Raw genomic sequence first — 21,400 nt, 5'->3', positions numbered from 1 at the left:
GCTGCTTCTTTACGGCTTAAAGAGGAAACACTTTCATTAAAGCCCACAAATGTGCTCCCAACATGGACATTTTGGGTTATCAAATATCTGAGTCTGTCTCAATAAGATCACACAGAACGACTTCAGTGATTCACTGTCAAGCAACAAGATGTTTATTAGATAACATTAAATACTTTAGATTTGCCTTCAAGTTTACATACTCAACTATATCTGACATACTCATTACATAATCAACTATATCGAAAGCATTTATCTAAAGCATTTTATTTATTTATTTTTGATAAATGCTTTAGATTTGCCTTCAAGTTTACATACTTGACTATATCAACATTACATCACATGAATGCTGTTGCCATATATTTTATGTTCAAGGGCAGAAAATCAGCAGACCATGAAATTCCCATTCCCAGTGCCTATTCAATATCATTTTCTATAATGAGGCAAAGATTTTTTGTTTACTGTTGGCCAGATATTGCCTACAGTTTCACTCATGCTTGTCCCCACTGCTGGATATTATTAGAATGGATTACACATTACTGTATGTTGGATATATAATACAAGTACAATGCAATTACAAGAGCAATAAAAATGCCTTATCCTTAATAGGAAAGGTGAGATGTATGATGATGTGGCTGGAAAGAGGGTGATTGGGGGCACAAAGGAAAATCAACTCCTCTGTGAATGATGCCATTGTACCAACTTAATGCAAATGCAAAATATCGAAATAACACATAGATCAGAAGTTCATATTAGAAAGAAAAGCACTTTCACATTCCTTGTAAAATCAAATTTAGTTTGATGTTGCGAAAGAGCAAAACAGCATTGTAGAAACTTTTTTATCATCCCACAAACAAAAAGGAAATGAGGCAATTTTGATCTAAATACTGCTGCCCATTGTTTCATGCTTGCATTGGTCTGCACAACATCGGTGTCATGCCAATGCATCTGAGCATTTTATAATTAATGTTTTAAAGTGTTGAGTCAAATTCAGTGATTTAAGCTTATATCCTGTGCATCAGAGCATAGAGACTCTAGAAACAAAGGGACATCTCGATGTAACAATTTTGATGCAGCAATAATCTTACCAAATCTCTCACCAATCACTCAACTATAATCACAACTAATCACTCAAAAATAATTACAGCTTTTCGGATGTCTAAATGACTCAACAACAGCAATGTAGCCCAAGGCACAAATGTCACAGACAATAATAGATTATTACACTCTTTTCTTGTAACACTTTCTAGCACATAGTGTAATGTGTGTAATACAAAAACTAAATGGATCGAGACAGAAACATCTGTTGAACACAGCCAACCTCAATCGTCTGAAGAATAAAATTGCTGGTGAACGTTCCGGCAACATTGTTTAAAGGAAAGAAAACCTGCACACATTCAATGCAGTGAAGTATGAATTGTGGAAACTGTTGAATATTGAAGAATCCAAAGGGGAACTTATTTACAGTATACTGTCCAAAGAAGAGGTTAAGGGCATTGTTCAGTCCAAATCCTAATCATCAAGTTGGTTGATCCCTGGTGTGGGTTCTCTAATTTTCAAACTGATCATTAATGTGCCCCTATAGCTCGATGTTGTCTTGGTTGCAGTCTGTTGGCCAGCAGACAAGCTAGGGCAATGCCTCCTATCTGGGTGAAGGCTAATCCCAACACAGTGGCCGCAATGTGGAAGACGTTGTCATTGACGAAACTGAACACTTTCCGGAAGCAGCCATGCGGATGGATTCCTGCAGCTGCCACTCCTTCACTATCTTCAGATGGTAGAAGTCGGTTCCTGCAGCCCTTGCGCCTCACGCAGCAGCTGTCCGGCAGTGACACCGAGGTGCCGTTCTCCATGGGTGAGAAGGCCACGTCTCGGACGGCCCAGTCAGAGGTGATCCAGTCGCGCCAACCGTCGGCTCCACAACACTCCAGGGCCCTCTGCAGGCTGTCTAGGGCATCGGCGCGGCCTTCGTCTTCTGCGTAGCCTGCCACCGCTCGCTGCAGCCCGCTGCGAAACCCTCCGGCGATGTCTTCGCGATAGAAGAGGCCGGAGAGTCCAGCAGCCAAACCGCCTATGAGTGCAGCCAGTTGAAAGAAACCGTAAGCCCTCAGCACGCAGGGCAGGTTGGCCGCCACCCCCAGGCACCCCAGGAAGCCCCAGGCGGTGACGGCCGCCCCTGTCGACAGGAGGATGAGCGGGGCGTTGGGGTAGCGGTTGGCGGACAGCAGCATGTAGTCTGCCAGAGAAGCTTGCGCCCACACACCCAGGGTGAAGATGGCCAAGCCGGCTGCCCAGAAGACGCAGCTGAAGGCCAGGAGACCCAGGCGCAGGAGGTGCATGACTCCCACGGGGCGGCAGCAGGGCGGGGCGGCGCCCGCAGGGCGGGGAACTTGGGGCGCCAGGGAGGCCTCTGAGCACACAGACAGGGACAGACGTTGCTGCTGCTGCTGGAGCTGCTCCTGCTGCTCTTGGTAGGGCGAGAGCAGGTACCCAGGGATCGCAGAGGGTCGCCGAGGAAGAGGAGGAGGAGCGAGCAGGTCGAGACCCCTCGGAGAAGACAGTCTTCGCACCGCTAGCTGCTCGCGCTCCCAGTCCAGAGCTCGCCTGCTGGGACTCAGCCGAGCAGGCAGGGAGTCGTAAGGCAGTGCAGAGCTCATGGTGCTCGCTCCGGCTTTATCTACTTCCCTCTCTCTCTTTCACACACTCTCTCTCTCTCTTTCTTCTCTATCAGTACCCTCTCTCTCTTGTTCTCCTGCAACACACAATCCCCTCTTTATGACTGGTTATTAATCCGCCACCAACACCCCCAATGCTGACTGGACCGTAAATCACGCTGATGGGTGTCGCGTTGTGTCGTTATCTGCATCCGCAGCCCCCTTGTTTCCACCTTATTTATCTGTTTATTTCGGGCGTTCTTTCCACCTGCATGGTCACCAATACTCTAAATTCCTATGATGATAGCCGCATCCCTACAGCCGCTCGCTCGCTGCCGTCCCTCGCTCTGGTCAAGCCTAGCGGTGTTTGCGGTGGGACGGACTTAGACCATGCACACCCTCTCTCGGCGTGGAGGAGACACTCATTTGGTTTAACTATGGTCCATTTGGAGAATCAATGAGCCGGCAAAAAAGCCTATAGAGTTTATGTCATATTTTTTTTCAGATGCTGCTACTGGACATGTTTTTTTTGGATCAATATCAGTCAAGGACATGACAGGACATGACTTAAGTTTAGAACCTAATTTTATGGCACTTTTAAAGGTATACATTTTTCTTAATTATTAAAAAAAAAAAAAAAAAAAGTAAAAATGTCCTTTTAAACCATGGAATTATTTCATTACTACAGAAAGACATGCACACATTAATGATATACAAAACTACAGACCTGCCTGCAATCTGTTCAGGTGTTAAAAGTTAAAAAATTGAAAATATTGACTGACACACACATTAGCATGCTCACACATGCTTTTGTGAAGCATTTTATGAAAAGGGCAAAATATTATAGTGCAAACAATTATAGAGGCAATTTAGAAAGTCAATTAAGATTACATTAGGTAGTAGATTGAGATGGGGGTAATGGTCAAACTCATTTAAATTAACAATATAGGATCATTAGCTGAAGCAAAGGACCTATTCAGTGTTCTGTTTTCATCAATATGTCAACATGTGTTTACAAATGTTTTGTATTACTGTAAGTTTAATTTTTGTCATGACAGCTTTCTTGGCCAGGTATCTCTTCAACAAGAGATTTTTAATCTCAGTGGGATCACTTGGTTAAATAAAAATGACTTGGAGTGGAATCATGACCTAGTAAGTGGACTTGGTTGAATTTACATGTATTCACCTTAATGAAAGACACATCTAATATTCTTTCAGATTATGCTAATTATTTTGAATGATCTCATTCAGCCATATTAATTTCTTTCCAATGGATAAAAATACATTTAAAAACCATACCCCATGCTAAAAATAGAAAACCAATTTCAAACTATCCTTATGGTCACTGTAATCGCACTTTGTCGGTCCCTTGCTAAATGTTACATCCATCTTTATCCTGGTCATTCCTGCTTTGCATCTGCTTCCCTCCCATCAACCCCCACCCAGTCAGGGCTAATTAAAGCCTCTCAGTTAATTAAATGCACTCGTGAAATAAGGACCTCGTTTTAAAAGGACAACCATAATAGCCACATGATGACAGAGAGGGGAATACCTCTGTAGATTGGCTGGGGAACAGGAAGGCTCTACAGAACTGCAGTCTGGTCTCACACTCTTTCACACAAGGCTTTCCACTCTACAATAATTATTAAATTCCTATTGTTTGGGGCACAGAAACAGCAGCACATCATATTTTCCCTGGCTTAAAATAGATAAATGAGAAGTGATTGACCACAATAGCTCAAATTTCTATTTCTCAAATGTTTGCCATATTAGACAGGCTAATTACAGCACCTTGTTCCCCGGTATATGACAGTGAGCAGGATGAGGACAGAGAGGGTTTTACCATAGACAGTTGGTAATCCGCAGTAGAGGAAATGAGGTTATGTTTATGATGTTTATAATGAATCTTTGGTCTATAAACAACAGCTCACTGAGTCATTGAGTTTTATGTGCACTCTGGGCAGAACAGGAGGAAATACATCAGCAGACACATGCACCTTGAGATTTCAACAGAGCATCCACTGCAGCTCCTTGAAAATACAATTTTAATAGAATGTATAGTATTTTAATGACAACACTGAGAAAGAAACAGGCAGTTACTATGAGTAAAAGGACTATTTAATGTGCAATAATGTTCATCTGTAGTTTGCTTTCAAGAAGTTTCCCATTTCCAAAGTTCAAGGCAAAGCAGATACATGGGATAAATTATAAAGCTGCATTTATAGCCTACAACACGAACGATTTCAGTCAACATGATTCAGATTTAAGAATGCAAAATGTCTGACAGTCTTGAGAGTAATTTACTCTAAACGTTGAAACAGTAACAAAGAACTGTCCTTGCCCATATATGGTCTCCCCACAGGGCAACATGTGACGGCATGTGACTACAGTGCTATCATGACGCATATAAAATGCTGTTGAGACATGGTGTTGTGGACAAGTATCCCTGTTCCTGAACTGTATAACAATGTTCCAATTTCTGTTCATCAGTTTAACTTGAAAGATAAACATGAAAATTTAAGTTGCCTGCAAGAATATACATTCTTTTTCACAGTTCCACCATTTAGCCATTGCGATGGAGTTACTAATGCGTATTCAGTTATTTGGATTCTTCGGGCATTTCAGAGTCCAAAGATTGGGCTGCTTCTCCCTCCTCTCTGTGCGTCTCCATGTGTTTCCTCAGTTTGGCCTTGGAGGTGAACGTTTTCATACACTGCTCACAGTATGGTTTCAGTGGCTTCATCCCTAAATGGCTGCGCTTGTGTCGCGCCAGCTCCGAGGAGCTCTTGAATTTGAGCTCGCACATGGTGCAGGGATAGGGCCTTTCCCCCGTGTGAATACGCTGATGCAGCTGAGCCTCGCTGAGGGTGAGGAATGTCTTCTCACAGTGGCCACAAGGGAACGGCCTTTCTCCTGTGTGAATGAGGTTGTGTCTGGTCAGCGCGTACGGTTTGGTGAAGCCCTTCCCGCAGTAGGTGCACGGGTATGGGCGGGCGCCGGTGTGGGAGAAAATATGTTCCTGCTGGGTTTTCTTGCTCTTGAAGCGCTTGTCACACTGAGTGCAAGAATAGGGCCTGTCGTCCACGTGGGACCTGTGGTGCTTCGAGAGCTCTCCCTGGGACAGAAAGCCCTTGCCACACTGGGAGCAGAGGAAAGGCTTCTCCCCTGTGTGCATCCTCTCGTGTCTGGCCAGGATGGACACCAGAGTGAACCGCTTCGGGCAGTGGGAGCACTGGAAGGGCCGCTCGCCGGTGTGAACGTGGAGGTGCTTCATAAGCATGAAGCGGAGGGAGAAACGTTTGCTGCACTGGTTGCATTGGTAAGGACGCTCCCCCGTGTGGGTGGTTAGGTGTCTCTTCACATCAGACCTGCGAGTGTACGTCTTGTCGCAATGTGGGCACTTAAACTGACGCTTGACCTGATGGGTCTGCCGGTGCTGGGAGCGTGCAAGCAGGGAGTCAAAGCCTTCGTCACACTGCTGACAGATGTAGCGCTGGCTGGATCCATGGGACTTCCTGTGATCGAGCAGCTCGGAGGAAGAGGGGAAACTCTGGCTGCAGATGGAGCAGATCTGAGGGAGCTGGCTCTCTCCGGAGTGAGCCTTCTTGTGGTGGACAGTTAAAGCGCGGAGGTTGGTGAAGGAGTTCCCGCACAGCTGACAGGAGAAGGAGATGGCCGCCCCGTGGTGTTTATTCTCATGCTTGGCCAGATCCCACGAGTGCTGGAAGGTGCGATCACACTGCGAGCAGTGGAACGGTCTTTCCCCAGTGTGAGTGAGCTGGTGTCTCCGCACGTCTGACGTCCGGGTAAACGTCTTCCCGCACGTTTCACATGTGAGGGCCTTCCGCTTTCCTTGGGATTGAGAGACATTGACAGTGTTTTCTTTGATGCTTTGACTATCAGGCTCTTCTACTCTGTTCTGCTCAGTGTTTCCTTTAGGGAAAAGCTTAATTGATGTAAATATTTGATCGGTGCTGCAGGGAGATGGCGTAAATTCAGCTCCTTCTTGCTTTGCGGCCATGAGAGTCCTGTACTCTTCTGTGCGAACACTTTGCATGTGGATGTGAGGGGGGCTATTTTCATCCGAGTCATGGAAGGGACACTGTGGGCAGGTAAAGATGATAGAGGTCATCTCCCCAGATTCATCTACAAAAAATAAAATAAAAATAAAGAGCGAGTAAAATGTAGACAGCAAAAGATAGATTTTCAAGATACCTTTCTTTGTATGTCAACATAATTTCAAGGCCTTTTTGGTTACCTGTGTCGATTCCTTTGATTGCTATCACAGATGGAGCAATTGATACATCAGCTTTGTTCCTGGTGAAATAAAAACAAAATGTATGGTACATTATGTATTGTATATATCAAATTTTTCAATTATTATGAAAGATGGAGGGATTATACAATTAAAATATAACTGCTTTTTGTACATTTTTGGTTCTCCATTATTTTCTTTCGATGAGTTCTTGAATTTACATGTCTCCTGCCAACTTGGTGAAGTCTTCATTTGTAGACGAGAAGATCTGCGCACACTAGCTGAGGAGGTAGACTGTTGTGCTTGAGAGACAGGAACTTCACAGGAGGCATCTGCCATCTCTTGGCTGACACAACAGGATTCATCTTCGTCCTTCAATTCTGCGTAACATTCAGAGCTGGTATTCCTCTCTGTGCCTCCAGGTTGCAAATCTACTTTTCTGTTTTCTGTTTGCTCGTCAATTTGGTCACTTGCTTCAAGCGTTCTTCCTTCGTCCGTTGCACTTTCTGTCTCCATCTCATCGTTCAGAGACTCAGTATTTGAATCATTAAGCTTGCCTGTCGGTACATCTTGATCAAGGGCCTCCTTCCTTAATGCAAAAGTCTTTGTCAAAGTTTCCAGTGCTTTAGCAATATCCACAGTTTCACTTGTTTCGTCTGTCTTTGAGCTCACCGATTCCACGTCTCCACCACCAGTGGTATCTTCACTTACAGCCACTATCTCCGCTTCATAGAAATCTGTTTGGACTTGTACCTCCTCAGTTGACTCAACTATTTCTTCACCCACCTCAGATGCTCCAACTTCCACTTCCACTTCAGTGTACACAGTCACTACGCTATACTGGTCTGCTCCAACAAAAGCAATGGGGTTTAGTATGTTAGCATAGTTATGCATCGATTCCAGTCCAACAGAAGTAGTTGTTTTTTGGGAGGGAGGGATAGATAAAGCGGACATGATGCAGCTACCGATGGTGGATGAGGGGCCATCTATCAAAACAAACAAAAAAATAACAAGAAGTCATAAAGATCCAGTTGCTTGGAAAAAAATGGCAACACTATATTTATATGGCATTCTGGCAGCAAAAATGACCTAACACCTTAGGACACTTACATGGCAGTTTCAAGAGGCCTGAACTCTTATGGTGCTGGTAGATTAAGCTCAGCTCTTCAGGTGTGGACTGGACACATTCCTCCAACACTGAAGGAGCCGAGCCCAGCCACACTGCAGTCTAGAATCACAACAGAATAATTTCACTCAACATGTTCAATACAAATACACTAATTTGTCTGTAACATTAGCACATAGACATACTGACACAAGGACAACCGGACATTACATACAGTATAAAGGGACAGAGCAGGTAGAAGGAAAAACACACCAAGAACACTAGTGAGGTGCACCCAGAGGAGAATGTTAAATATTAAACAACACAATTTCCAATTTTTGGTAACATGGTAGACGTTTTGCTTCGTGTTGCAAAGGCAAAACAACTTGAGACACCTGGATGGTCTCACAAGATGAACAGGTGTAGATTCAGAATGAATACCTGTTTAAGGTCTGGTACTGGAAACAGCTTTTCCAGTTTGGAGAGCAGCTCCCACAATAATATATGCAGAGCAGCATCGTATCTTGGCCCATATTCCACTGGGAACACCTCCTGTAAGACAGCTATCATTAATAAAATGGCCACTTACCATTTTATATAGCACTGCTTATTAAGAGTATCTGTCTAATTAAATCTGTCTAACCTGGAAGAAGTAAGCTCTCTCAGTTGGATCTTTCAACAGGCTTTGAACAAGCGCGATGAAAGTAGATTCTGTTGTTTCCACCTCTGCATCCCTGTACTGCCAAAGATTGCATTGATGTCATTAAATGGGGAAGTATCACATCATTATCACTTTGAAGAGTGTGCATGCATGTTTGTTTTTATTTGGTTTCAAACAGATATCCCTGCGTTGTGCTTACATCTGTGCTTGCAGAGGTTATTGGGAGTCTATCCAGGTAGGTCTGGATTACTTGAGGATCAACAGAGCCTCGACTTGAGCCTTTGCATAACTCCAGAATCAGCTGAAACACAAAAATCTAGTCACTGCAAAATAAATATAGCAAAGTTAACATACTTGTGTGTGACTATAATTATCACTCGCATTAACAAACTGTAAGTGCTGCTCACCCTTGCTCTTAGACCCAGAATGAGCTGGGCTCTCTGTCTGTGGTTTATCAGTCCAGGTACTGCCTCTGTCACCATAAACACAAAGTCCTGAAGCTTCTCATAATTCATCACATCTTTCTGCTTCGCCACCTGCCACATTGCAGCAGACAGTAGCCGTAATGGGGGCACCAGGAGGCGCAGAGATGAAAGGGGGAGGCCTGGATCTGAAAGATTTAGAGTAAATATGTAATGTGAGAGATGGTGGTTGGAGGGCAGCACTGAACACTTTCAGAAAGCACTTCCAGCAGCTTCACTACCAACTCCACAGCAACACTCCTGAGTTTAACTTGAACCAACTTAATTTACCTTCTGTAAACCAGTTTGCTCACAATGAAGATATAACATCTAGCTATCAATATGCTAACCCGGGATAATGGTACAGAAAATCTCTCTGATTTATATGTTCTATAAGCAGGCTAGCCATAATCAAATGAACTAGTATAATTGCTGGAGCAAAGACTTCATAGGAGATTTTAAATTGCAGCCAGATATCTACTGCTAGTTTACATATCTTCGTGAAGTTGAACAAGACATTAATTCTAGAGGTAATGTGTATTTGGGTGATCAAACTCCAGAGGGAACAACACAAGTTTAACAGATGTGTTTACCATTTCCATTAAATAGACGGGTCCCACTAACTGTCTGGCTAACACAATCACAAACTGCTTAACATAAGCGCTGGAACACATTATCCACATACATACCATTTATTTTTTCAACTGACACACGACCCTCCATTACTGCAATATGACTCCTGTGACGGCGAAAAATAAATGTAAAATTATGTTGTTTGACTTGGTGGCTAACATGCGCTGTTTGAACGCAAGCACCCGTTTCCTCAACTCTTCTTCTGCGCTTCCTCTTTTCAAAATAAAAGTCTCAAACTGAGATGTGACGCAAAATCCAACCAAACTCACCTCCTCCGACTTTCCTCACCAGACACGTGAACCTTACAAATGTATGAAGTCTATTTTTGGCAAATACTAAAAAATATAAAATAACAATTTTAAAAAAAATAACAGAGTAACGTTACCACTTCCATTCAAATAAGAGGCGCTAGACTCACCAATCTTGTATTAATTATTATTGTATTAATACAGTTATTTGCTTATTTATCTCAGGAATTTTTATTTTTAATATATAATATACAGTGCTTGTTAATTTACATGGCAAATCACAATAGAAAATATGCACAAAATAGACAACAAAACCCTATCAGCTCAAAGTATGACTTTTCTCATGTGCCTGCAGAAGATACTTTGCTTTAAAGAACTTTCCACAGATTGAGCAGACAAATGGCTTCTCTCCAGTGTGTGTGCGCATGTGTCTCCTCAGCCCGACGGTGTTTGTGAAATGTTTTCCACACAGTATGCACCCGTAGGGTCGTTCTCCTGTGTGTACCCGCATGTGCTCCGTGAGCTTACAGGACTGAGTGAACGTTTTCCCACACTGGGCGCATTTGAAAGGCCGCTCCCCGGTGTGGTACCTCTGGTGTTTCGTCACTTCACCTGATGTTAAGAAACTTTTGCCACACTCGGAGCACAGATATGGCCTCTTGCCTGTATGAATGCGATTGTGTCTGGTCAGATATTGGGACATGGCAAATCTTTTACCACAGAAGGAACAACAGAAGGGCCGATCCTCTGTGTGAGTCTTAAGGTGACTCTTCAAGAACTGATCGGCTTTGAAGGTTTTGTCACACTGGGGACAGGAGAAGGGTCTCTCCTCTGAGTGGCAGTGGAGGTGTTTGGACAGTCCCCCAGAGCACAAAAAGCCCTTCCCACACTCCGGGCAAAGAAATGGCCTTTCACCACTATGAATTCTTTCATGCCTGGTTAGCATTGTCAACTGTGTGAATGTTTTGGGACAGTGAGAGCACTGGTAGGGGCGTTCCCCAGTATGAGTCTTTTGGTGTTTGATCAGGTTGGATAACGTCGAGAAACCCTTTGGACACTGGGAGCAAAGAAAAGACCCTTCCTTCTTGTGACTTTTCAAATAGTGTTGTCTCAGGCAGACCAACTGCGTGAAGTTCATCTTGCAGACTGAGCAAGGGAATAGCTGCTCTTGGTTGTGGATGTGCATGTGTTGGATAAAGGCCGCAGTGTCCTGATATGTCTTCAAACAGTGGTTGCAGCGGAGAGGGTCATAGTCTGAGTGAGTCAACTCATGCTGCCTCAACAAAGACGACTCACTGAAAGACATGTTGCACTTAAGGCATTTGTGCAGGCCGTCTACGCCACAACCATCTTCTATACTCCCTTCCATGTTTGTTTGTAGGTTTAATCCATTTCCACTCTCATTCACAGATGGTGATGCCTCTGTAGGTTGTACCACACTACAGTTCGCCTTCAGATCCTCTGACTGATCACATCCCTTTCTCTTGTAGTACTGGAAAGGTCTTGCACATTTTCGCTGGTGCCTTTTCAACTCATAGGAGTGAACGAACGTCTTTCCACACTGAAGGCATTTGTAAGGTCGCACCCCGGTGTGGGATTTCTGATGCCTTCTCATGTCTGAAGCGCGGGAGAAGGTTTTACCACACACTGGGCATGTTTTGGAGCATGGTGTTTGGACAGTCTTTAGCTCTGTTTTGCTATTTTCTGTGGTTCGTAGCCCGTTGTACTCCTCAGAGTGTTGCTCTTTCACATGCTTGCGAAGGCCTAGCTCCTCTCCGTGACCAAATGAAATCTGAGAACAGGCAAAAACAAGAGGAGCAGGTTCCACTGCCCCACCTAAATTGGATTTGGAAATAGGAACAGATTCATCCTTCACCTCATCACTTGCCTCAGTCCCATTCTCTTTGACCTGCTGTGCTTCCGGTAAGCTTTTGTTCTTGATCAAATGCATGTCAGTATTCTTCACATTTATCAGTGACTCTTCATATTCAGTTTTTACACTTTGATTATACTTTACCTCTTGAAAAACAATCTGAGCCGCTCCATCCACTGAGTCCAACCTCTCACAAACTACCCCCATTTCTCCACAGACAGCTTCCACAGATGCGCTGTTCTCAGTCTCCTTCATCTCTGTCCTGCGCTCCATTCTCAGCTCTATACCTTCACTGGTGTACATACTAGTCACCGGGTCTACCTGTGCAAAGCCCGTCATAACAATAGGTTCTGTTTCCAATTCCTGAGCATAAAACACTGAGTCATTCAGGAACTCTGACTGACTGTCCGTGTTTGTTGAAGTCTTCCCCGCACCCCGAGACAGAGAAGAGAAGATGTGGTCACCAAAGGAAGTGGATCGAGTTCCTGACAAACGAGAAGATTTGCAGAGTGAAGAAAATTAAATACAATCATGTGATTAAGACTGATGACTGATGCTCATAAAGACGTGCTCTCAGTTTATGGAGAAGTGGCTTACCATTAGTGCTCAGATGTCCAAGATTTTGATGATGTTTCAGAAGAATGTCCCACTGTTTAGTGTGATAGGAAGATTTAACACACTCATCTAGAACTGCAGGAGCAGCACTGAGCCAACAAGCAGTCTGCAAAAAAGCAACAACAGTCAATGTTTACTAGTGTGTCCTATGCTGTTATCACCGGGCAGAGCAAAGATAGCGGGTGGTCTAACAACAAGCCTCTGCATGTTGTACCTGTTTGAGATCTGGGACTGGGAGAAGCTGTGCAAGCCTTGACAAAAATTCCCACATCAGTTCTCGCAATGCAGAATCATACTTAGGGCCGTACTCCACAGGAAATACTTCCTTAGGGAAAAGAAAGAAGTAGGATCACTGCTTGACAGATTATTTCTTAAGACAATTTCTATTTCTACAATAGCTATAAACATGTATGACTACCTGGAAGAAGTGTTCCCTCTCGACCGGGTCTGCCAGAAGGGTTTGGACCAGTGCAAGAAAATTTGATACAGATGCCTCCAGCTCTGCTTCACACGACTGGGAAAAAAAACAATAATTTTAAATGGGAACACAAAGACACAGTCACACTCTGTAGAACAGTTCAATTCCTTCACACGCAGTCCTGCACTGACAGACTTACCTCTGGTTCTCTAGGAGGCAGTGATGTGACCCGGATCCTATCTAAGTGTGTCTGGATGGTCTGATGGTCCATCGTCTGCTCTGTGCGACACATCTCCAGAACCAGCTGAAACAAAAATGTTGACTATTGTGAGTTCTGAGTGGTAGAGACTGAACCTGTAAGCCACTATAAACAGGTATGCTGGACATGTGTTCCATAAAAACATTTTATATTTTGAGGTTTGAGATAAATGTGTGTATAATGCCACTCTAGTCATCTTTCTCTTGCCTTGGCTCTCAAACCCACGATCAGTTGAGTTTTCAGGTTGCAACTGAGCAGCTCCGGGACAGTTTCTGTCACAGATGTAACAAACTCTTCCAGTTTCCTGTAGTCAATGACATCCCCGTTCTGTGTTATTTTCCACACTGCGGCAGATAACAGCTGAACCGGGGATACCAGGAGTCGCAGTGCAGACAAGGGAAGAGGTTCTACAGTGAAACACAGAGGAGAAAACAATTTCTAAAATCTCATCATGCTTTATGTTCAACTTTGATTGGATGTAATGGGAACTTGGAGAATATTTTAACATTTTTAATCTACTGATAAACAGTGGGCCTATGCACTGCATTCATGGCATTCACGAGACTTTCTTGTAGTAATTAACAGCTCTAAGCACTCTACAGAGTAACTGCACTGATACTGCAAAAAATACATGTCACATAGAGGCTTCAGAAAATGTTTAGAGATATCTTTCAACATACAGCCAAACTGGACAAAATGTAGTTGTACATGTAGATGATATTGATTGATAAGACATTGTTTTCTGCAATATTTCATTCAGTGTTCGGTTACGAACATGGAGTAATTGGTGTCTTTGTTAAATACACTATGCACCTTTACTGCTACTTCACTATAAGTCAGTTCAACTCACCTGTAACCCCTAGCTCGCCATTAATATCCATCGTTCACATTAATTCACATTCATATTAATTGCTGTGCATCTTTAGATAGTTTTACGTGTAAGGCAAATCAGCCGTTCGAGACAATACCGGATGTTGTTATTGTGGAAATAAACCCCAGACAGGAAGTCCGGCTTTCAAAATAAAAGTTCAACCGACAAATTTCGTTGGCTCACACACGCGGAAGTGTCCAGCAGTTTGGTGATGTCACGCCACAGTCTAGTCACATGAAACATTTCACAGAATAATATATTTTTTCTGCAGCGCTTTCTGTCTTTTTTGCCACGAAAAAACTTGCTTTTAAACACTAAACCTGCACTCTAATCTGTAGAGTGTCTCAAAAACCGAACATGGACGAGGACGGGCTGCCAATAGTGGGGTCTGGAGTTGATCTTACCAAGGTTAGTGCCTTGTAACGTTAGCTACGGAGCGAGGAAATGAGAAGACGCAGACAGCAATAGCCAGAACTGCTGCTTTCTGATTTAATCATTTAGTTTAGCAGGTCGAGTGAAACCCAAGCTCCATTATCCTGTCGTAATCAAACAAGCCGACTACACTTTCATTACCATTAGCAACATGACCGTTATTATCATTGTCGACAGTTCCCTCTCTACTCTTACCACCGTAACTCACTCTGCATTTTTGTATCTCCTTCAGGTCCCAGCTATACAACAGAGAAGAGTCGTTGCCTATCTCAATCAGTTCGTTGTACACACAGTGCGGTTCCTCAACCGCTTTTCCACCGTCTGTGAAGAGGTATGTATTGGCCAGGTTGTGATTTCTTTACTCAAGATAGTCTTTACTTGTGTCTCCTTGTTTCTTGGCCTCTTGGTTAGGTTACAGACAAACTGCTAATTTGATACAGTGCAGTTAACATGCTGTCCTGTCAAACTTACATCCCGCAGAAACTTGCAAACATATCTCTTAGGATACAACAGATTGAAACTACCCTAAGCATTTTGGAAGCAAAGGTGGGTTCCTCAGCTTCTCCGGTCATATCTGCTCTTTATGCCACTGTACGCTCATCATATATTGACTAATCTCATGCTCTGTGCAGCTGTCCTCTATCCCGGGACTGGAGGATGTCACAGTAGAGGGAGTCAGCCAGCGACAAACTGCTGAGGCCAATGGACCGACGGCCAGTCAAAGCCAAACAGATGGTCCGTCAGCGGGGTCACTGCCACCCCCACAGGTACAGACACAAATACACACACAGATAATCATATACTGCCATACAGCGACACAAGGAACAAGGAGAGACATAGGCACATTTCAATAAATGTTTTTAGTAGCCTACAAAGAATCATGAAAAAGGAGACTGGCACACACTGCTTCCTATGCTCCCACATATTTATTCAACTTATTTCACAACCTTTCGACCCTACGTCTTCTTCAGATGTCTGCCATAGGCAGAGCCGTGTCCATTTAGAGTCAGACAATAACATCACTTCCTGGCATAGAATGGTGTTTCCTCTGTTGCAGACCTCTCCGAACGTACCAGAAGCCGCTCCAGAGCAGAAAGCAGAGGCAGCGGCAGAGAATGTCATGACCGTGGCCAAGGACCCACGCTATGCCCGGTACCTGAAGATGGTGCAAGTGGTGAGTTAACCCTAACACCTACTTATATACTATGGGAGGGGAAAAAAGTCTGTGTGTTCCACTGTGTCCCAACATATGTTCCTTCTGTCACAGGGGGTCCCAGTTATGGCGATAAAGAACAAAATGGTCATGGAGGGCTTGAATCCTAATTTGCTTGAGTGAGTGTTTTACATCCCACACAGTCACACACATCAATCCTTTACTGGTGATCACATAGTAAACCTGCTGCGTTCATGTCATGTAGATATATCCAGTGTTTGATTAAACCGACCAGTAATTATTCCCTCACAGCACACCGGACGCTCCTGTGCCCGACGGAGCGAAGAGCCGCTCAGAGGATCAAGACGGTGATGGCGACAGCTCCGGCAGCGAATCGTCTTTCAGCGACTGACCCATCTCCTCTGTCCTCATCGCCACAAAGCTTCCTGCACGGGCCGCCCATCGCCATCTGTGCTTCTGACCGGCCCGTGCTGGGACAGCGGAGGAGGCGGCGGCCGTGTGCCTGACCAGCAGCACTAGTGATGAAGTGGACGCTCAGCTCAAAGACCCATCTCAGTGCGGATGTAGGTGCCTAATGCAGGGAAATACTTGCAATCCAGTTTCGAGTTTGAATGAAATTTCAGTGCGAAAAGAGCTGAAATGGTCTGCTATTGGTCAGTCAGTGACCTCTTCGATTTTGATACATCATTGGCGTTTTTGACAAATGGTTAGTTTGTCAGAAACGGGGGGGAATGTCCCGTTGATTATGTAAGCAGTAATCCGCAAAACATGTGGCAGTTATCAAGTAGCTTTTGTATAAAGACTAACAATGTAGTAGCTATTGGTCTTCTTGCATCGCGTGTGTGTGTGTGTGTCTATCGGCAATCGCACTACTTTCACAGTCTAATGCCTTCAAAAGAGATTGTCTTATTCACTCATTGGTGTGGCAGTTCTGTCTGCATTTGCTACAGGTTATAGAGGAATATGTGTGTATGTTTGGTACTTTGTGTGAATGTCCAACATGTACGTTGCAATGCTTTGAGAGAATGAATACTAAATTCACACGACCACAGCTAACATTATAACTATTGCATAGACATGTCTCCTTCTTTTCAACTGGACTTTCAGATCTCTCATTTTATTTTGGTCAAAATAACATCTCAGTGTGACGGTTTATTACACACTTAAAATGTTGCTTTTGAATTAACAAACTTGCACTGAGGGATAAATCTACGGATAATCACCACTATTTGCAAGAAAAGTGTAAATTGCAAAATTTTTTTGCTGTTGATTGCATTGGTTGTGAAGTGCGAATCCACTTCCTTGTCTTTGTATTAATCAAATCTTGTGACTAAATGCCCAAAATAGAGAAATAGTGAAGTAGAGAAGCAGTGCCAAGAAAGGTTTAGTGTTAAAAAATGAAACAGATGAATGGGTACTACACTATATTGACTGTGAAGTAGTCTACTGGAGTGTTTAGAAGACTGGAAAGCACTTTGTTTACGAAAAGCAAGCATATTTGAATCTGTGAGTTCTGCCTGTAATAAAACATTCATACATTTTGCTTACAAAAATGTGTCCCTTTATTTTTCAGCTCAGCAGTGCACCATAATAATCTATACATTCTGTCATACGCAAAACAATACCAATACAAACAAACTGAATAAAAAAAATACGAATAATTCCCTTGTAGATATTATCTGTAGTGAAAAAGTTAATAATCTGTGTTCAGGTGACCGGCCTTCTGTCCAGTTATACAGTACTGATTTATGTAAGGAAAACCACCGAAAACCGATTTTATCTTTAAAATGCATTATTCTGATGCTGTGGGACGGTTCAATCTGTATTAGTAAGCAATTCCCATATCCAGACATGTGATTTTACTCCCTAATCTGCTCCAAAGAGAATAAAGTGTGACACTAGGGTTGATGGTACAAGTAAAGAACTGACATCATTTGAATAATTACCTCATTTGAAGTAATATTTCATACAGTTTTGTGTTTTTTTTTAATCATCAAAGCACCTATATATCAGTGTGACACCCCAGATGACAGTCTTGGTTCTCAGGTCTGTCACAAAGTCTTTCATGCTCATCGACGCGGATCGGACCTCCATGTGCCAGATGAGCGATATGACAACTCTTGCATTTAGGTATTCTCATTTAATCACATGTGCAGCGTTCATGTGTTTGCAGTGTGATTAACTTCTCTTATTAGCGGCCATAGGTCAGACAGGATGTGTGGTGTTTGTGTGGCAACAGTCACGAGCAAAGTGCAAAGAGCCGAGTTTGACTGAACACAGACGGCAATAAGTAATGTTGTTATAAGTTAAAATGATTTGTGATTGTATAAACAGTATAAAGATAGAGGCCACGGTCAGTTTTTTCTCTTAACATAAGCTGACACAGACAGCCAATGATACTGATTTCATAAATAATGCGAGAAGTAGCCTACATATTCTACTAAATTCAGTCAGGTGTGACAGTGTCACAATACAAAACACATAATCGTATAAAAAGCCCTGCAGAGTAAGATGTATGTTCGGATACAAAAAAAATGCCTGAGCATAAAGTAAATAAAAAGCACATTTTAAAAAAACTGAGAATACTGATATGCAATGTTTCGCTGACAAAACTGCAGATTGGTCAAGAATACTCCATAAACTCTGTTTTCATCCGTAGGGTAAACAGCTGTGGGGAAATAAAAAAGGGAGAGAAGTAAGAATCTGTTCCAGGACAAAGCGGAGTATCATTCTGTGACCGAGCCCTACGTTGTGACACTCACTTTGAACTCGTCGATGTACGTGAGGAAGAAGCAGACGAAGCTGAAGGCGACGATCCACTCGCTCACGGCGCTGGCCAGATGGAAGACGTAGTCCTGGAGGAGGGAAACAGACGCTGCTGTCAGTCTCTGTTGATGCAAACTGACCCATACAACATGTTGAGAGGCGTAAACTGCAGCCTACCTCGTCTTCTTTGTCTCTGTGCAGCGTGGCCTGCTTCACGAAGAATGCACAGATGACAGCTGAATGAACAATTAAGGCAAATGGCACTTCACATATGCAAGGAATAGAGTATTATGTGTATTTATTGTAATAAATACACATGTAATACACATCTAATAAAGACACATGATCATGATGGTGATGATCATGCCTTGAAAGCCTATGATACCCAATAGGTAACACAGTATTGGAATCATAAAACAAAGTTCCTGGTTAAATGTTTACCATGCATGTTGACCTTCCATTCCAGCATTATAAAACCAAACCAAGCTTTTATCTGGATGTGAAAAGGATACTGGGGAAAACTGCCAAGCAGGCGATGGTGGCGATAACCGTACGGGTGTGACAGACTGCCAGGGAGGATCCATATGGATAGGCCCGATATGATATAATAGACTGGATGACTGAGTATGAAACGCCAGAGATAAAGAACAGCAGCGCTCCCGCATCATGAACCGATGTCACCGTTGTTTCCTGAAATCAACAAAAATGATGCAGGAGGGAAAATATGTCTGTCAGCATGGTGCAAAACCTCTCCAAGCTGTGTCCTATTTTCATGCATAAGTCAGGACAAATTGCTTCCAAATGTGATTCAGACACACATACACAAACATACCTGGAAAGTAGCAACAATGCACATGCCCAAACAGGACAGCATCCCCAGCCAGAGAGCAGCTTTATTCAGACAGGGCCGCACAACGCGCGTCTCCTCACTCAGCTTCTCCACAAACTTGTATCTGGCGTACATGGTGGCTATTCCTGTGGAGGATTCAACACACACATTAACCTCAAAGCTGTGAAGGTGTGAGTCTTTTACCAGAAATTGATGCATCATCCTGAGTTTATGCTTTCATTTTGTGAAAGAGAGAAGTGGGACTAAATTCTCTGGAGCCTTGGTTCCTCCCTTGGGAAAGCCCAGCGGGTTGCCTAAGACATGATGAGCTAAGCACCGGATATAACACAACTTTTTTTCTTTCTTTTTCTTTTTTTTTTTTCTGCTTGTGAAAATACCTGCGCATGCAGAGACGAACGTCATCAAGCCAAAGATGCAGCTCTCTGGGGGGTTTGCACCTGTATCACTTCAAAGGGAAAAGCTACATTTGAATTTGCATAAGGTGAAAGACATTTGTTGATAGAACAGCATTCTGCTGGTTTCCTCATAGTTTGATACAGTGGCATGAATATCTGTGTGGGCTGAAACTTTGTCCAACCGTCTGCAGTTAGCCTGATAGGGATCTTAAAATCTCTGTGGGTTTAGATAAATGTCTCATTTAAAAGGGAGAAGCGAAAACCACAGGCACATATTGTTGGCTGTGCTTTGAGAAAGCTAAAATAAGTTAGGCTACATGAGGTTTGATGTGCAGCTGGACTTGGGCACTAGCCAAGTGAAAGCTGAGGAAAACGAAACTTGACTTGGTGTCTTTGTTACTAAACTCTTCGCCTTTTCTCCTGGTTTTCAAAATCATTTCATCAAAATAAAGCAACGACATATTAATTTTCACAGCATACCTTTCATATTTGACATATTCAGCGTTAAAAAGTTGACTGACTTTCTTGCCCTTTCTTTAAAAAAGTAGGCTATAACAATCAAATACAATCAACAGTTCTTACCTTATGTATGGGAAGATTATATCGACATCCTTTCTAAAAAGCGCAATTAAGTAAGAAACGATGAAGGTGCTGGAGGACCAGATGACCAGAAACGCTGGTAAAAAGCAAAGTCCCTGCATGAACCAAAACATTTCAGACGGGTTTCACGCGCCGCTCCCAGATCAATTCGGTTACATGTGAGGCTGACTGAAGGAAAAGTCATACAACATTCACTTCATATTTAAAAGCTGATCCAGGAACAATGTGGTGTCTGCTGTAACTCTACTGTTACCGTCAGTCACATGGTTGTGTGAACAAGAATGAACTTGGTCTCTCAGCCAAAAGGCGATGTAAGCTTACTGTAACCTCTTCCTCAAATTAACCTCTCCCTGTGGGCCTTCACATGCAAATAAAACCACCCGTTATATGATCATTCTCTTTACATCAAATCTTTCTTTTCTTTCTTTCTTTCTGTCGTTCTTTCTTTCTTTCTTTCTTTCTTTAATTCAACAAAAAATCACTGTAATCCTATGATAGTCCTATATAGACTTAAATTGTCAGTGGCACTCAATAGCAAGTTTATGACTTCGGTAGGCTACCCGCATTACATTTTTTAAGTTTTGCTGAAAAAGTATGATAGGAATATCATATCTAGTTCCTTCTTTCTTAAAAAAAAAAAAATATATATATATATATATATAGGCCTATATTTATAGGCTATATATCAGTTGCTTTGTCGTGTGGTGTGTACTTTTACCTCTCCTAAACCCAGTTATTTGCCTATGAAGTACACGTAGACAGCCTGAAGCATAAACTTTCCAGACAAGCACAGGAGAAGACAGATGCCGCCCTCAAGTACAGTCGAAAATATCGTAATCAAAATATATAAAACGAGCATGAAAGCCCCGACAAATTACGAAAAGGGAGGTTGGATATTTTTTCCATACCCGATATTAAAAGTGTTGCATTTTATTGTTATATTTTTTTGTCTGGCATTCTAGTTAGTAGCGTATTGCTGCATGTTTATATTTTCATTTTGTGTTTAACTATTTAGTTGTCGCGCATTTTTGTTTTTAATGAATTTATGTTGATTACATCCCTGATGCATAAATGTTCCTCATCATTCTGCCGATGCAGCACAAAGTAGCTCTGTGCAGCTTGATTTCAGAAAT

General features: G+C 42.9%; 4 protein-coding genes across 5 annotated transcripts in view; 1 reads left to right on the top strand and 3 right to left on the bottom strand.

The window, feature by feature from the left end:
• Positions 1 to 20,524, bottom strand: part of dram1 (DNA-damage regulated autophagy modulator 1) — a 66,745-nt gene extending 46,221 nt beyond the window's left edge. Inside the window, exons 1-7 of one of the 2 annotated variants that reach the window (XR_011784873.2) lie at positions 20,250 to 20,524; positions 19,650 to 19,717; positions 19,255 to 19,397; positions 18,935 to 19,112; positions 18,600 to 18,658; positions 18,419 to 18,511; positions 18,184 to 18,324 (exon numbers count right to left, since the gene is read on the bottom strand). Coding sequence is in view for 1 of the 2 variants with exons in the window: in XM_071905605.2 (XP_071761706.1) it covers positions 18,280 to 18,324; positions 18,419 to 18,511; positions 18,600 to 18,658; positions 18,935 to 19,112; positions 19,255 to 19,397; positions 19,650 to 19,717; positions 20,250 to 20,380 (717 nt within the window). In the remaining variant the exon portion in view is untranslated. Of the gene's footprint in view, positions 1 to 17,200; positions 18,325 to 18,418; positions 18,512 to 18,599; positions 18,659 to 18,934; positions 19,113 to 19,254; positions 19,398 to 19,649; positions 19,718 to 20,249 lie in introns of those variants that run through there. The other variant, XM_071905605.2, reaches the window with a different exon arrangement.
• On the bottom strand, positions 1,566 to 2,654 carry LOC139916646 (tetraspanin-7-like). Its single transcript, XM_071905583.1, has one exon. The coding sequence runs from the start codon at positions 2,652 to 2,654 to the stop codon at positions 1,566 to 1,568; it is 1,089 nt and encodes a 362-aa protein (XP_071761684.1).
• Positions 4,655 to 14,060, bottom strand: LOC139916755 (uncharacterized). The gene is made up of 16 exons (XM_078282239.1): positions 14,030 to 14,060; positions 13,387 to 13,586; positions 13,120 to 13,224; positions 12,921 to 13,016; positions 12,717 to 12,827; positions 12,485 to 12,608; positions 10,339 to 12,372; positions 9,823 to 9,996; positions 9,080 to 9,282; positions 8,872 to 8,973; positions 8,655 to 8,750; positions 8,453 to 8,563; positions 8,017 to 8,134; positions 7,082 to 7,892; positions 6,910 to 6,968; positions 4,655 to 6,797 (listed from the first exon to the last, which is right to left on the bottom strand). Exons 1-16 carry the CDS (start codon positions 14,058 to 14,060, stop codon positions 5,251 to 5,253), a joined length of 5,922 nt encoding a protein of 1,973 aa, XP_078138365.1. The 3' UTR covers positions 4,655 to 5,250.
• On the top strand, positions 14,270 to 17,203 carry washc3 (WASH complex subunit 3). The gene is made up of 7 exons (XM_071905685.2): positions 14,270 to 14,458; positions 14,715 to 14,813; positions 14,963 to 15,028; positions 15,115 to 15,249; positions 15,540 to 15,656; positions 15,750 to 15,814; positions 15,948 to 17,203. Exons 1-7 carry the CDS (start codon positions 14,408 to 14,410, stop codon positions 16,045 to 16,047), a joined length of 633 nt encoding a protein of 210 aa, XP_071761786.1. The 5' UTR covers positions 14,270 to 14,407; the 3' UTR covers positions 16,048 to 17,203.
• Positions 20,525 to 21,400: the final 876 nt, after the last annotated feature.

This window comes from Centroberyx gerrardi, chromosome 24 (genome assembly GCF_048128805.1).
Source record: "Centroberyx gerrardi isolate f3 chromosome 24, fCenGer3.hap1.cur.20231027, whole genome shotgun sequence".
Classification (NCBI taxonomy): Eukaryota; Metazoa; Chordata; class Actinopteri; order Beryciformes; family Berycidae; genus Centroberyx; species Centroberyx gerrardi.
Note: the sequence above shows the minus strand (reverse complement) of the source record. Positions and strands in the feature narration are given on the sequence as shown.